General features: G+C 34.0%; 1 protein-coding gene and 1 long non-coding RNA gene across 13 annotated transcripts in view; one reads left to right on the top strand and one right to left on the bottom strand.

Annotated features, from left to right (window-relative positions):
• LOC130899299 (kinesin-like protein unc-104) overlaps positions 1-14,605 on the bottom strand; it is a 36,403-nt gene that overhangs the window by 5,004 nt on the left and 16,794 nt on the right. For 3 of the 12 annotated variants that reach the window (XM_057809136.1, XM_057809135.1, XM_057809134.1), the window contains 17 exons: positions 13,758-13,897; positions 12,174-12,215; positions 10,804-10,914; positions 10,382-10,743; positions 10,025-10,297; positions 8,723-8,837; positions 8,030-8,202; positions 7,799-7,977; positions 5,044-5,369; positions 4,135-4,390; positions 3,975-4,065; positions 3,567-3,917; positions 3,191-3,499; positions 2,945-3,134; positions 2,492-2,785; positions 589-806; positions 352-531 (listed from right to left, as the gene is read on the bottom strand). In XM_057809136.1, the coding sequence (XP_057665119.1) occupies positions 352-531; positions 589-806; positions 2,492-2,785; positions 2,945-3,134; positions 3,191-3,499; positions 3,567-3,917; positions 3,975-4,065; positions 4,135-4,390; positions 5,044-5,369; positions 7,799-7,977; positions 8,030-8,202; positions 8,723-8,837; positions 10,025-10,297; positions 10,382-10,743; positions 10,804-10,914; positions 12,174-12,215; positions 13,758-13,897 (3,610 nt within the window). Of the gene's footprint in view, positions 1-351; positions 532-588; positions 807-2,491; positions 2,786-2,944; positions 3,135-3,190; positions 3,500-3,566; positions 3,918-3,974; positions 4,066-4,134; positions 4,391-5,043; positions 5,370-6,061; positions 6,212-7,798; positions 7,978-8,029; positions 8,203-8,722; positions 8,838-10,024; positions 10,298-10,381; positions 10,744-10,803; positions 10,915-12,173; positions 12,216-13,757; positions 13,898-14,605 lie in introns of all 12 variants that reach the window. The other 9 variants (XM_057809141.1, XM_057809140.1, XM_057809143.1 and 6 more) reach the window with 7 other exon arrangements.
• On the top strand, positions 5,742-12,955 carry LOC130899300 (uncharacterized). The gene is made up of 2 exons (XR_009060012.1): positions 5,742-6,255; positions 12,510-12,955. It is a non-coding gene; the product is annotated as an uncharacterized LOC130899300 (long non-coding RNA).

The following is a 14,605-nucleotide window of genomic DNA, read 5'->3' as shown; positions in this document are numbered from 1 at the left end:
TAATAGTATTTTAGGGGTGAGTAATAATATTTTGACCATCATTTGGCACTTAAGAGTGGATAAAAGTATTTTAAAGAAGTAGTCACGTATATATTATTTAGAAAAAATAGTCAGACATTAACTAGTGGATATTAGTGTTATAAATAACCAGTCACGTGCATAAAAGTATCTTAACAGACCATTGAATCACCATAGGGGCATGCAATAATGAATATTAGTCATTTGAACCAATTTCTAGGCACATAATAGTATTTTTAAACGGAATCTGGGCACATAATAGTATTTTAAATCACCAACTGGGCATATAACAGCTGATAATCGGAAAGCATAGGATGGAATCAAAATACTTACCACCCATCTCTTTTTCCATCCTTGCGTTTTGTGTTCCAAGACGTTCAAATAACCTTTCCTAGCTATCACCGGTGAAATTCTTATTTCCTCCATATCCGGTACGTACAGAACTAATTCCGGGTCTCTAGGACCTGGAGGAGATACTGGCATCGGTGGAAAAGGTGCGCATTCTCCGGGTATCTAAAATAAAGTTGTTTAAAATTGGTGATACGTGCGAAAAAGTTAACTACTACTCACCACTACCCTTTCTGGAGAGCAGAGTTCAATGGAATTATTTGACATAATACTTGATATCATGCTGGTGCTCATTTCTGTAACTTCTTCAGATGGACTTGCTACATCGTTGTCTTTAACATTATTTGAGCTATCTCGATGTCTGCCTTGGATCAAACGTATGCATCTCATGAGGAGTTCTCTTTCGCGATCAGAGTATTCAACAATTGTATCATTATTGGCTAATAAACAGAAAACAATTTTGTTACCAAATACAATTGATAGTTATCTTAATAAAACTACACTACAAACTACAATCGAGATTAAGATTTAGAACTTTTCACCACATTGTCCTTTATATATCTACAATATAAAAGGAATATGGGAATATCAAAAAAAGTCTTTAGCTAACTCTGTTTCAAACTACCAGTAACTATTCTGATGTTTTAATTTTATATTTTCCAGAAAGTGTCATAATGTGTTACTGAACTCTCCAATAATTACTAAACAGTTTCAGAAAATTGTTGAGAAATTTTCCAAAAAGACTCAGAAAATGGTTCAAAGTGTGTTCAAATTATTGAGAAATTGTCTAAATATTTCAAAAAGACTTAGAGCTTTATTAAACTTTCAAAAAATTGATTGAATTTCCGAGAAAGATTCAGAAAATCATTGGAATATTAATTAATTTTTTAGAGACGGTTCAAAGTGTGTTCAAATTTTGGTAAAAATTGTCTAAACGTATTAGAACTTGAAAAAATTGGTTGAATTTCCCAAAAACATCAGAAAATGATTGGGAAATTGGTTAATTTTTTTAAAAGTGTGTTAACATTTTTCAGAAGGACTCAGAACTTTACCGAACTTTCAAACAAATGGATTGAATTTCCCAGAAAGTGTCTCAAAGTTATCAAACCGTCCAATAATTGGTCAATTTTCCAAAAAGATTCAGAAAAAGGTTTAAAGTGTGTTCAAATTAATGAGAAATTGTCTAAATTTTTCAAAAACACTTATAACTTTATTAAACTTCCAAAAACTTGGTTGAATATCCCAGAGGAATTCAGTAAATCATTGAAAAATTAGTTAATTTTTTAAAAACGGTCCAAAGTGTGTTCAAATTTTTGTGAAATGGCCCACATTTACCAGAAAGACTCGGAACTTATTAAATTGGTTGAATTTTTCATAAAAATTCAGAAAATGATTGAGAAGTTAGTTAAGTTTTTTAAAAACGGTCCAAAGGATATGCAAATTTTTGTGAAATGGTCCAAATTTTCCAGAACGACTAAGAACCTTATAAAATTAGTAGAATTTTCCTGAAAAATTCAGAAAATGTTTGGGAAATTAGTTAAATTTTTAAAAACGGTCGTTCAAAATGTGTACAAATTTTTGTGAAACGGTCCAAATTTCCCAAAAAGACTCAGAACTTAATAAAATTGGTTTATTAAAGTTACCAAACCTCAATTTTGCGGAAAAATATCGAGAAATTATTTCATTTTTAGAAAATGATTCAAAGTGTGTACAAATTTTTAGAAAATCAACTTAAATTTTTCAAAAAGAATCACTTTCGGGAAATCGCTTGAATTTTGCACTAATTTATTCGGTTTTTAGAAAAATACTGGAGAGTTCAAAAAAAATCTTATTGTGAATGATGAATGTGTTAAAGTAATAAAATTCCAGGTAGATCATATACCGTCAGGTTAATTGGAGAAAGAACAAAACTTTGAGAATATAAATAGAGTATATTGAATGAGGAACGAACGACCAGTAGTGGTGTTGAGGTTATGTTATATAAAAATTTATTATTTTCCAGCATATTTTTGTTAAAAATTACTTCAGTTTAAAAACAAATCACGATTAGTTGGCTAACAACAAACCTCAAAAAATAACGTTTTAATTATTTCATGAATATATCATGTTTCGAGTTATTCCTCACCTAAAGCGTTTATGTTATTATTTTTAGCGACCATATTACAAGCTTCCTTTTCATTTTTAGTATATTCCAGACGGTATTTGTTATAATTTAACGTCCTATCTAATCCCAAACGTTCTCTAAGCAATAAAGTATGTCTAACCCTCTCGACTTCTTCTAAACGCGTTAATTTTTCAAGTTCCCATTGGTGATCGAATATCAACGAATCACCTCTCGGTCTCCAACCGTGGAGGTTCTCTTCACCTCGAACATAAGTTGTACTAGTATCTAGTACACGTCTTTGACGTCTCTGTACACCTAAAAAACAAGAAACGGTTATATTTGATGAAATAAAACTATAGTATACTTATTTCTAATAACTACGATAGGAAATAAGCTCGAGGTAAATAGCCAGAGGTAATTGTAGAGGAAGAACGTAGCGGTAAAGCGAGGAGCAGGATACTAAAGGGGATCTACCTGGACTACCTGCTTCGCTAGCGCGTCGTAGCAGCAATTCGTAAACGCCTGATAATCTATTAGCTTCCGTATTTCTATAACTTCCTGAAAATAGATGCTTCAATGACCGAGGACCAGTTCGAGCGTCTCTTCCGTATATCACCATACTCAGATCTTTGGTAATGATAGCCGGACGACCGCAATTCTCCAACTACAATAAAAATAATCGATTAATCGACGAGTAATTGACAAATCTTCTAAACTAACCTCTAAATAAGCGGATATAGTCATAAATATTTGCTCCCCTTGCGCCGTTACTCTATTCAACAATGGAGAGTTGTGCAAAGAACTATCCCAAGCCGCTTCGAACCTAAACATAACCCTATCGTCTCCGGGGATTTCTAAATAATCTCCGGGGAAGAGACCGAGTGACAAAACCGAATTATCGTTATCTTCGTCTTCGTCGGATTCGGGGGTGTTTCTAATTCTACCGACGACTAGTTCGCGGACGTCTCGCCATTTTATTTCCGCAGCTGGATCGTGGACAATGGTTATACGAATACGACGTTGGATACCCTAAAAAAAAAAAAAAAAAAAAGAAAATGACACGTTCTAATAATTATAAATGAGTATTAATACATACTTGGTGTAATAAAAACAGTCCCCTACAAGGAAAATCGTCGCTGTGTTCCACAACGGCGGGAACATATTCTCCGCTAGGTGCCAATTCGCAAATTTCGAACCACACCAATACGTCGGCTTTGGCGTGAATGTGCGCCGTGCACGGCGAAGGTAACGCGCCGAATTTCGTGGATCTTACCGGTTGGGAGATGGGAATAGAAGGAGGAAGCATTCTTCTTGGAGGTTGACGAACGTTTCCTTCCAATTTGGCATCTTTGTGCAACGGATGTTGTTGGTAATGACCGAACACTTCGAAAACTATTGGCTGGCTCTTTATGTATTCTATAAACGATTTAGTTGTTGTAACAGTAATCTGAAATAAATAAACCAACATTAAAACGCCATTTTGATTTTGGCGCGTCATAATTACATTTTGAACGTGATAGAATCCAAGCGGTGTACCCTTTCCGGTATTCTTAACGGGTTCAGTAGAAAAAGCTTCGTCATATCGATGCAGGAAGCTAAACAAAATTAAAAATATACATACAATAAGCAAAAAACTTTGAGGTTACGATTATAGTTAAACTTACTTAAACTGACAGAAGACGTCGGCGTATTCTTGTGATATTCCCACAGCTTGTAATACAGTAACTCTAAAGGTAAATTCTTTACCTATAAGTAAATGCTCTGGGATTTCTTCTTCTTTTAGATCGGAAGAGACAGAGCTGTCACCTCTACCGGAATCGGCGTCGCATTCGATTAATTCGTCTAGTTTTATTGGGTCTATGTTGTTTTGTCCTTCCACGATCCTGTCTTCCATATTTCGGATATTTCTATCCAGAATATCTACAAAATACAACTGTCGTTGTACTTTTGAAAAGTTTCAATTATACTTTTTAATCAATTGGAAGGTAAAAAGTTGTGGATACAGAATGGGTTTTGGATTTGTTGATTCCAATCTCCGTTGGACCTTGCAGCCATCACTCACCAATGTTTGTAGGACTTTCTAACACTCCAGCACAAGCCTACAATACACCGTTTCAGCCAATATGACTTGTATGACAGCTCCGCATGCCCACATTCCATCACAGATAGCTTGGCGACATTTTTTACCGACGAAAAAGCCGCAAATTCCGCCAGGTTAAAACGGTTTAGCGGAGTCCCACGGTTATAAGAGGCACAGTGTGTTGTATGGATAAGAATCAACTGTGAATTCCCAATTTTACAATGAAGTTTGCGGAGATAGAGACCTTATAATGAGTTTTTGGTTTTCCTGTGTCCTTACATCCGCCTTACTCATCAGATTTAGCACCATGAGCTTTGTGGTTCTTCCTGAGAATAAAAATATGTGCTCGAAGAGAAAGTATCCCTGACATTGAGAGCGCCATAGTAGATTATAAGTTAGTCATACCAGAAATTTTGTCAGTCACATTGGTATGAATGAATCGCTCTTCAAAGGCACTTCTTTGAGGGGTATCAATAAGATAAAAAAAACTTACTTTTAGGGGTAGTTTCGAAAGCGATTCGGGCACTCTGCCTTACTCCGACTTGATCAGAATTATCTTCATCCATGACTGCTTGTACGGCAACCTTCAAATAACCTCTAACATCTCCTTTTTCGCTGACAATAGCGACTTTATGAATTAGAGTAATGGGATACAACAAGTTGCTTAAATATACGAATCCTCTACCGACCATTCTAAACCAAGGGAATCTGTCGTAGAACGGGTCCCCGCCGGTTAATGATTCCACGTTGTAATCCGGTGACGTGGGCGACATTTCGGCTTCGTTATGATACATTTCTCTCATCAATTCTAAACGTTGTCTGGAAAATTTATAGAAAAATCGTTTAACTAATTCGAATGATCAATTATAATCGATTAATGATAGGGAAAGGTTGGTGCCACCGTGATTCTAATAAGCTAGAAAAGAAATACGTGAAATTAAAGACACAGCAATACTTTAAAAAGCTGGTGTGTAATGGTAAATGGTATAACGGGCCTGAAAGTTCATTCATAACATTTCTTTTCGTATTAGAGATTAGAAGGTTAGAATTACTACGGAAGACCAAAAAGGTTAGTTTTCCATAAGTGTTTTAATCAATCAGTTGATCTAATTGACATTTGTTAGCTTAATAACTCAAAAGTTGCAAATGCGAAGATTTACAAGAATCAATTAGCTGAACATGCTCGTGAACAAGACATACTGAATTGCAGATTGACTTGTTCCACGTCAAACTGTCTTTACTGTCAATAACTGTCATGTATTTAGCCATTCTAACCTCAAAACAATAATTCTCTATCATTATAATTAACTCCCCATAATGATTATTTGTTTAGATAATTCAAGAAATTAATTACAAAAAAATGTAGTTATATTCAAGACGACGTTTCTAAAAAAATAAAAATCAACATCAAGAATATGCTTTACAAGATGATTAGCTGGCGTACTAAGATATACAAAAGCAAAATTATTTACATGAGACGTAGCAATGAGGTGCTATAGAGTGGCACCAACCTCGATGGTAATAATCGATTTAGTGATAGACGTGTCGGTGATGGTGGACATTGTATGATACACTGCAGCAGTTTCGGTGCAGATGAAACTTGATCTTCTGGACTATCTATTTCTTCGTTATAGATAAGACGCATTAATTCCAATCTTTGACTTCAGGATGAACGAACGGATTTAAAAAAATAAAAATTATGAAGGTATTATATTTATAATTAATAACTACATTAATTAGTACACAAAATCAATAAAAACAAAACATTTAGGACTCTATATATATTTTTCTATTGAAAGTAGACAATTTGGTAGCACTTCTGAAGTACTGCTTCAACTGATATAATCCCCTCCTAATGAGTGATCATAATACACACAGGATCAAGCAGATTCATATCTGGTGAGTCAGTTGGCCAATTCAGAACATTTTAGACCATTTCCTCCCTAAGTATTCTCTCTTATGTTAAATAATTGGTTCAATGGTATTTCTACAATGTACCTCTAACCAAAAACATCTTCAAATACTTGAATTGAGAGGATTAACCTTCAAAACCAGCCAATTTTCACTTATATCTAAAAAGATACTTTGTGCGGGGCTCTACATCTCATTATTCTACTCTAAAATACGCTATTTTTCTGTCCTGCTTCCCAAAGTGTTTGTATTACTATTTCGAAGAACTTAAGCCATAGAGACAAATACTCCGCTATATCTATAACTTGCCTGTCGTTTGAAGTAGGGCGGTGACCTGTCAGAAGACAGACTAACAGTTAAAATCAATTCTAGACGTTCCTCAGACTCCTTAAATGGTATAGTTATGTATATTTTATATTATTTTAAGTCTGGAGAGTTTCTCCTTCTGATCCTTTAGCTATGTGTTCAGTTCGATGTTGATGTGACATTTTATGAGTCACCAGTAAGTAAAATTGAGTTGTTGCTTTTTTTGGCAAGGCTATCTGCTTCCTTATTGCCTTCTATACTCCGAGGACTTGGTAGTCTTATCAGGGTTACTTTATCGTTATCTAGGACCTTCAAGGCCTTGAAGGTCGCTTGATTATCACTCCTGAGTACATATGTTTATTGTTAGCAGCTCTGTAAGAAAAAATATTGATCCAAAAATCCCTGATTCGACTCTTGGTGCTGGCTTTCAACTATCAGACGCGTTCTAAGCTTGCAGAAAATCTTTATTAATACTTATATTTGAAATAATGTAGTACAGTTCTTAGATTTGAACTATTAGGTAGGCTCATATACCCTCGAAACTATCTACATAGCCTCAAATTTTCTCTACTCTACATTTAGATAACCATGCCTCTTAATAAGTTTATTTATTACTTTAATGGCTTTTATGTATGTTCAACTTCTTTAAAGTTTTCAATTAGGGGGTGGATTTGGTATTTCAATTATTGGTAAGTGGATTTAGAGATTGAACTAACCTCACTTTTACCAGAAGAACCCTTCATCAAGAGAAAAATCTCATAGAATCAGTGCTAAAGCCCAGTACAACTAATAGTACTCCCTAATATTTCAGCCTGTCTGTCCTATACTGGTACAAATTTTGAAAATATGCAGTGAACGTGTTAATCTATGGGTAACATATTAATCAAGGGTTTCATGTTTGGTGCATTTACTTTATAAATATTTCTTAATAGCGAATGAGAGCATCGAACTGTTTTTTTGTGTAAAAAAAAAATGATTGGTGTATAATGCGGGTTGTTTGAGTTACTTTATTCCAAATTTCAATCACTTACCGTAATTTATCTAAAGACCAATAGTGAGTGGCACCGTTTTTAATATCTTGAACTTCAACTGCTACAATTGTCCTAGGAATACCGACGTCTTCGTCTTGATCGTAATCAATAACGGGTCTCAAATCGGCAGGTAATGGAGAATACAAAGTATCAGTTAACAAAGTGAACTGAAATTGTACCTAAAAAAATTAAATAGTTAATCCAACTTGTATATTCCATATGGAAACTTACTTTTTTCTTTAGTTCGACCGATATGGCGTTTGCTTCTTTCAAAAATATGGCGTTTCCCCACAAATCGTCCCTCAACGAAGTAAACTGATGGTGTTTCCATTTCCTCCAAGCTAGGGCTGCCAATTCGAATTCCTTTTCCGTCCAGTTGCACTCTGCGTCAAACAGAGGGTTCACTGCAAAAGCGCTCGTATATATTTTTAAAGCATTTTGTTCACTCACGAACAAAGGGTGATTCAAAAATATAATACCAATAAGGAGCACTACTGTTTTTACGGAATGAGGTCTAAATCACGGTATTGTGATGTCTCATTTTTTTGCGCATAAGTCAAATCAATAATTAAGCTTAATTTAAAATCATTCGCTTGTTGATTAAAAATATTTCAACCCTTAGTTTATATATCAAAGCCCCCCAAACGAAAAGCGACGTTCGATATGATGTACGATACACTAAAGAGTCTCTAATGGCAGTAGTCCTCATTATTTTGACACTATACAAACTCTTAGTACTAATTAAAAGTTACTTACGTTTTAAAATATTTTTTTTATAATATTTTTTTGTAATTTCCAACCATTTTATAACATTTATTAATATCGTGGTAGCTTATATAATTTTTAAATATATTCATATAGATTATAAATTTATTTAAATTTAAGAAGTGGTTAATAAAGTTATTATTACCAATTTGGACTTACCAAAGATGTCATCTTCGTTATTGAAATCTTCAGGGGTGTAAGAACTGTACATCGACATAGTCATACTCTGTTCTTCGACTTGTTTTTGTAGTGCATCGATTCTAGCTTCGTAATTCTGATAAAAAATAATAATTATATCAGAAATTTATGCTTCTACGCGTTCTTGATTTTAGGTCTCTTCTGATTTAAAATTAGTCTCTTTTATAAAATTTTTTAAAAGACTAAACAAAGTCGAAACATCAAATTTCCATCTGTCTTTCAAAAAATTATAAAAGAAACTAATTTTAAATCAAAAATTATTTAGAAATTAGCAACAATAGAAGATAACAATGCTATTATTACAAATAATAAATGGAAATTGAGAAACAAGGATATATCTGTAAGTAAAATAGAAGTAGAAATGAAAAGATGTGAAGTAAACATAAAAATAAGCATAATACAAAATAATATGGGCATTCGATCAAGTAGAAGAGAAATAAAAAAGGAGAAACATGAATAAGAGGTATTAAAAAATTGATTCGTGTATAGAGAGAAAAATACGAAGTGTATTAACCAAAGGAAACGAATAATATAAATAATACAAAGTCATTTTGCGTTGCTGTGGGCGCTAGGTTCAGAAAAAATTAAATAAGAAGGGAGTGAGCATAAAGAAAGTGGATAAATGTATAAATATATATGAAATTAACAATCAACATACAACAATAAGAATACACAGTGATATGAGCAACCAATAAAGGAGAATAAAGAGAAAAATGATAAGAGAATAGACCAGGAAGCAGAATTAACGAATAAAGAAGAAGACGGAGGCGAAAAGAAGAGATATTACAGGAGTAACATACTCATGTTTGGTTGTTATTGGCACTAAATCAGATTAAAATATAAGAAGGGAATAAATATGGAGAAAGAAGATAAATGGATGAATATTTATGAAATATAAGGAGCTAAAATCAAAGAAAAAACAGGAAACAATGAATGAAAATGAAGCAGGAAGTGGAATTATAAAATAAAGAAGAAGAGGGAGACAAAAAAAGATGTATTAAAGAAGTAACACACATTAATGGAGATAAACAAGGTAAAACGAATAATGAGAGTAGTACAAAGTTATATGGGGCTGGTAATAAGATGAAATGAAAGAGGAACCATATATAATAAAAATTAAATGGATACAAGAGCTCTACATGAATGTAGAAGGGGAAAAACATAAAAAAAGTATAGAATTAATGATAATTATAAGATTTAAAAATGATTGAAAGACATGAATACGAAGAAGATAACATAAGAGAAGAGGAAAAATAATAAAACCTTTCTTTGTTCTTCAAATAATTGATCGGCAGTTTCTTTTTCTTTGCGATACTGTTCTTCCAAAGTGACCAGCTTCTTCTCCATCTCCGCTTTGAGATCGACTCCTTGTTTTTCTAGAAGTTCGATTTGCGCGAAGTTCCAATCGACGTGTTCTGATGTAATCATGTTCTTTTCCCGCAATTCTCTGGCCTCTTCGGGATGAGTGAATCTGAACACGTGATTCTTCCCCAATATCACCCTGGAAGCCGTTTTAAGTTGTTCAGGTTCGGTTATCTGTAAAAAAAAAGTTTATATAAAGGAGAGGAAGTGACATTTAGATGGTTGGTATTTTTTTTTTTTTTTTTCTAACTAACTCACCTCTCTTCCATTGACGTATATTAAAGCACCATTAAGTGGTACCAAAGTAATTCGATTGTCCTTGTTCTCGAAAACGCAGTGTTCTGGTTTGATGTGCAATCCACATAATTGAATATCTTGTGGAATATTCGCTTGATCCGAGCCGATTCTGGTCAAGCCCTCCTTGATGTAGTATATCAAGCATTCCGACATGAAGGGATCCTCGTTCAAATTAACTAAATGGGGAGTACATTTTGGAGAAAATACTCCCACAGTATCACCATCTTCTTTTACGGCTACACCCATTTCCGCAAACACCGCTTCTCGCTGTATTCTAATCGCTTCTGTTTTCTTCAATTTTTCTTCCCACGTTTCGTTCAATTCTACCATTAAAAAGTATTTTAAAAAAATGTTTTTAGCCTGGTATGGGTATGATAACTTACCAGCTATAAGTTTTTCGCTAGCTTGCAATTGATCTACAGCTTCCTCTGCCAAGGAAGTGGACTGGGAACGGGCTCTTTCCATTTCTCTATTATTTTTAGTGTCGCAAACTCCTAAAATAAAAATTTAAGTACTACCAACAAAGATTTAAAGCAAAATGTCAACATCCAAATATAATTCGATCAAAAACGAGAAATTTAACCATAAAAACATGGCGTACAGTATATGAAAGCAAAAAAGCAGTCATTTTTCACCATATATACCTGATATATACAGTAGGACCCCCATTGAAAGCTACAGAAGCAAAATAAACGTTTTCTCCGACTAAATTTAGTTCTTAAAACTCGTCATACAAATTAATAACTCTACTAGGATGATGATGATTGGGTGTGATATGTAGAGGGAACAATAAGCAACACAAACTTTGATGAAACTAAACTACATAGTGAGCTTTGAAGGGTTATAATTTTATTATTGATTAATATTGATGATGTTTTTTGTCTGATTCAAATTTTATTTGATACATAGCAAGGAACGCAGCAGTGTTCCTACGAATCATATTACATAACCTCTAAAACTGGATCGGGATACTACTTTACTGTTCAGATAACATGATTCGAAACAATCACTTCAATAAAGACCAGAACAATGGGGAAAGAGATATCCAACAGTCAAGCAGTTATTAGAGCAATCAAATATCGAATAGTCAAGTCATGAAACCCCTAGTGACACAATCAGGGTACCAAGAACACAGGGGTTTATAATTTGGTGACATAGGGGCTAAAACATTCAAAACTGTTTCTTCTAAATCAAGATTATGAAATGTTCAATCAATACATGCTCAAATCTGGAAGAAGAGGGCGCAGAAGGTTTTTTGCCCAATCATGGAACTGAAATTTTTTCTGTGGTTGGTACAAGAGTACGAAATTTGGTGAGAAAGGAGGCTGAAACATTCAAGACTGTTTCTCCGAAGCCAAGAATATGAAATTTTTTATAAAAACATGCTCAGACCTGCAAGGAGGGGACACAAAAGGTTTTTTTAGGTCACTTTGCATGTACAGAAGATTTTTTTTTTATAATTTTTAGTTTGCAATTGATCTACTGCTTCCGTAGTCAAGCTGCCTAATCAAGGAATCGAAATTCGTTTTGCGGTTAGTCAGGAATGTGTAATAATTTAGTTAAAATTTCTCTATGTAAAAATAATATTATATTTTATTCCAAGCATGACAATATTCTTTTCATATTGAATTTGAAGTTACACGAGCAACTTAAAGTGAAAAAAATGTCAGCTAATTAACTTGTATTCAGAGTACACAGTCACGATACAAAAAATTTGGGTGCCAGAAGCCTTTATTATGAAGCGAATACTTACTAGGTGGCTCCCTTTTCTCATATATAACTTTACCATCTGGGCCTGCGTTGCGACAAAAGTTTAAAAACGCCATGAGCCACAAAAAACTTTAAATTACTCAAAATTCTAAACTAGTTACTCTATACTAACATTGGGTTATCGGTTTTCTATGGATTTTGGTTTTTATACAAATAATATACAAACAATAAAAATTTTCAGTAGCCTAATTATTATTAACGAAGGTCTGTCTAAGGGAATTTTACCATATTTACATACAGTGTGGCTCAATTAAAGCAAAAAAAGTTGTTAATACAATTTGACAATAATAATAATAACTAACCGAAAAATATTTTACAGAAAACTAGGAGTTACGCCAACCAACTTATTCTATGGAAACTATTTGCCCCCATTATTATCAACGCCCAAGAACCACAAGAGCATCTCCAACTAGATAGCAGCCGAAGACGGTTAAACATTTTTTCCATGCAGTAATCACTGTCAAATGAAAAGCCCCAGGAGTTGAAAATATTTGAAACTTCTGATAGAAGAACACAAGAAGTTAGCAAAACAATTTACACAACTCAGAAGACATTCCAACGTTTCTAGCACTGGGATTTAGTCATATGCTCCCAAAGAGTATCGGGAGTGATGACCCCTACCCAGTCACACTATCATATAACTATAACAGTGCCAAACCCAATGAATCCCCAACATGAAAAACTTCCTCAGCATATCAAAAAAAGCCCAAGGAACTTTTGTTTTTGTATCACTAACAGAACTTATAGGCAAGTCAAAGAAAATAACATCTTAGCAGAGGATCGGAAAGGTTGCAGATCACCCAGCAAGCTCAGAAGTGGGGTACAAGAAAGCATTTAATTTTTTACCTCATTCCTGGCTCTAGTTGGAATTTCTGGAACCGTTGGTGATAACACCACCACTCAAAAGTACTCACTCAAACTCAAACACTCAATAAACTTTCTCCCGCTGGAATTAATTTCACATTGGAGGGAATCGTTTCAATTTTTCCCCTGACTACTAAACTATAGTGTGGGCTGTAAGGAATTGGCCCTTTTTTTCTTATTCAAGCTACTCTTACATTTAGCAATTTCAATGCTTTCAACAATTTATTAATGGATTCATTATTTTAACAAGCTTTGTGCTCTTTAAACCGGACAATAACGGATCTCTTAGTCTGCCCAATATACTTCCCACAGCTAATTTAGTATTTTATCCTTAAGTGGTGGACTGGAGTCTACCCACCTTTGGTTAACGTCCTTAATAAAAGGATTGCGAACAAATTTACATATGAAAATGAATTTTTGTGAAATATTTGTGACAATTAAGCGCGTGATGAATCCCCCGAGAGTATTTTTTTATTGCATTATGCCTTGAATGTTCAATTTCAAAATTACGATTTCTAATACCCTCACATTTTACGATTTCTCATAACCTAACCTCAAATTTTACTTGCGTATTTACAATTTGAATAAACCACACTTTAAAATATAATATTTCAGTAAAAACCCTTAGGTTTACCTTCTTAATATCAGCAAATAGCAAGAGTAACTAAATAAGAAGTGAAAATGTTATAAATTAAGCGATTACCTTCGTGTACTTCTATTCCTTCTTGTTTCAAAAGCTCCCGGAGTTTCTGTATTTCTTCTTTGAGTTCTCTAATAAGTTTAGCGTTGGCATCTTCATTGACAATAGCCTTGCATACGATCTGTTTGGCTCTATCGGCATATCTGTAAATTATTTTGGAAAGAATATTGAATATTAAATAGCACCGCAAAAAAATAATAAAAAACGGATGATGGAGTAGAAGACGACGAAATTTATCAAAAATTAACCCTAGGATGAGTATCAGAATGATTACTGATAAATTGAGCATTCTCAAACACAAGTTCTTGACAGAAGCTATGAGACTAGTGTGCTTGAAGTTGATGCCACGAGTATCGTTAGATAAGCACAAGACCAACCGATCTGCCAGGAACTTCTTGGTCTAACCAGATTTTTTTTATTCCCGAGAATAAAATCGACGCTCGAGGAGAAGTAGCACGGCTCAGTTGAGGTGACATGGGAACTGAACAGTAAGATTCTAAGTATGCTCGAAGGGCACCTTGGTATGTACTCATCTAACCAAACATTGTGCAAAGATCTTGGGATACAATTTATGAGAGATGTGATCAAAATCCTGAGTACAAAACAGGATAGAAAATCACCCAAATGTTCTATTACAACCACTACTTGAACTAAACATCACTTGAAGACTAAAACAGGTGGCCAGCTGACTTAATGAAAAAAATCAACTCAAAACAAGTGGAAGTTGTGTGAATCCATCAATTTATGCAATCTCATCACCCCTACAAATGGTAGTAGCCCTCAAGCCACCAGATTAGTTCATAGAATAATGTATTCTGGTTGTTGATAGTACTAAATAAAAAAAAATTTAA

Source organism: Diorhabda carinulata, chromosome 11 (genome assembly GCF_026250575.1).
Source record: "Diorhabda carinulata isolate Delta chromosome 11, icDioCari1.1, whole genome shotgun sequence".
NCBI classification, from domain to species: Eukaryota; Metazoa; Arthropoda; class Insecta; order Coleoptera; family Chrysomelidae; genus Diorhabda; species Diorhabda carinulata.
The sequence above is the reverse complement of the archived record's forward strand: the minus strand, read 5'-3'. Positions and strand labels throughout refer to the sequence as shown.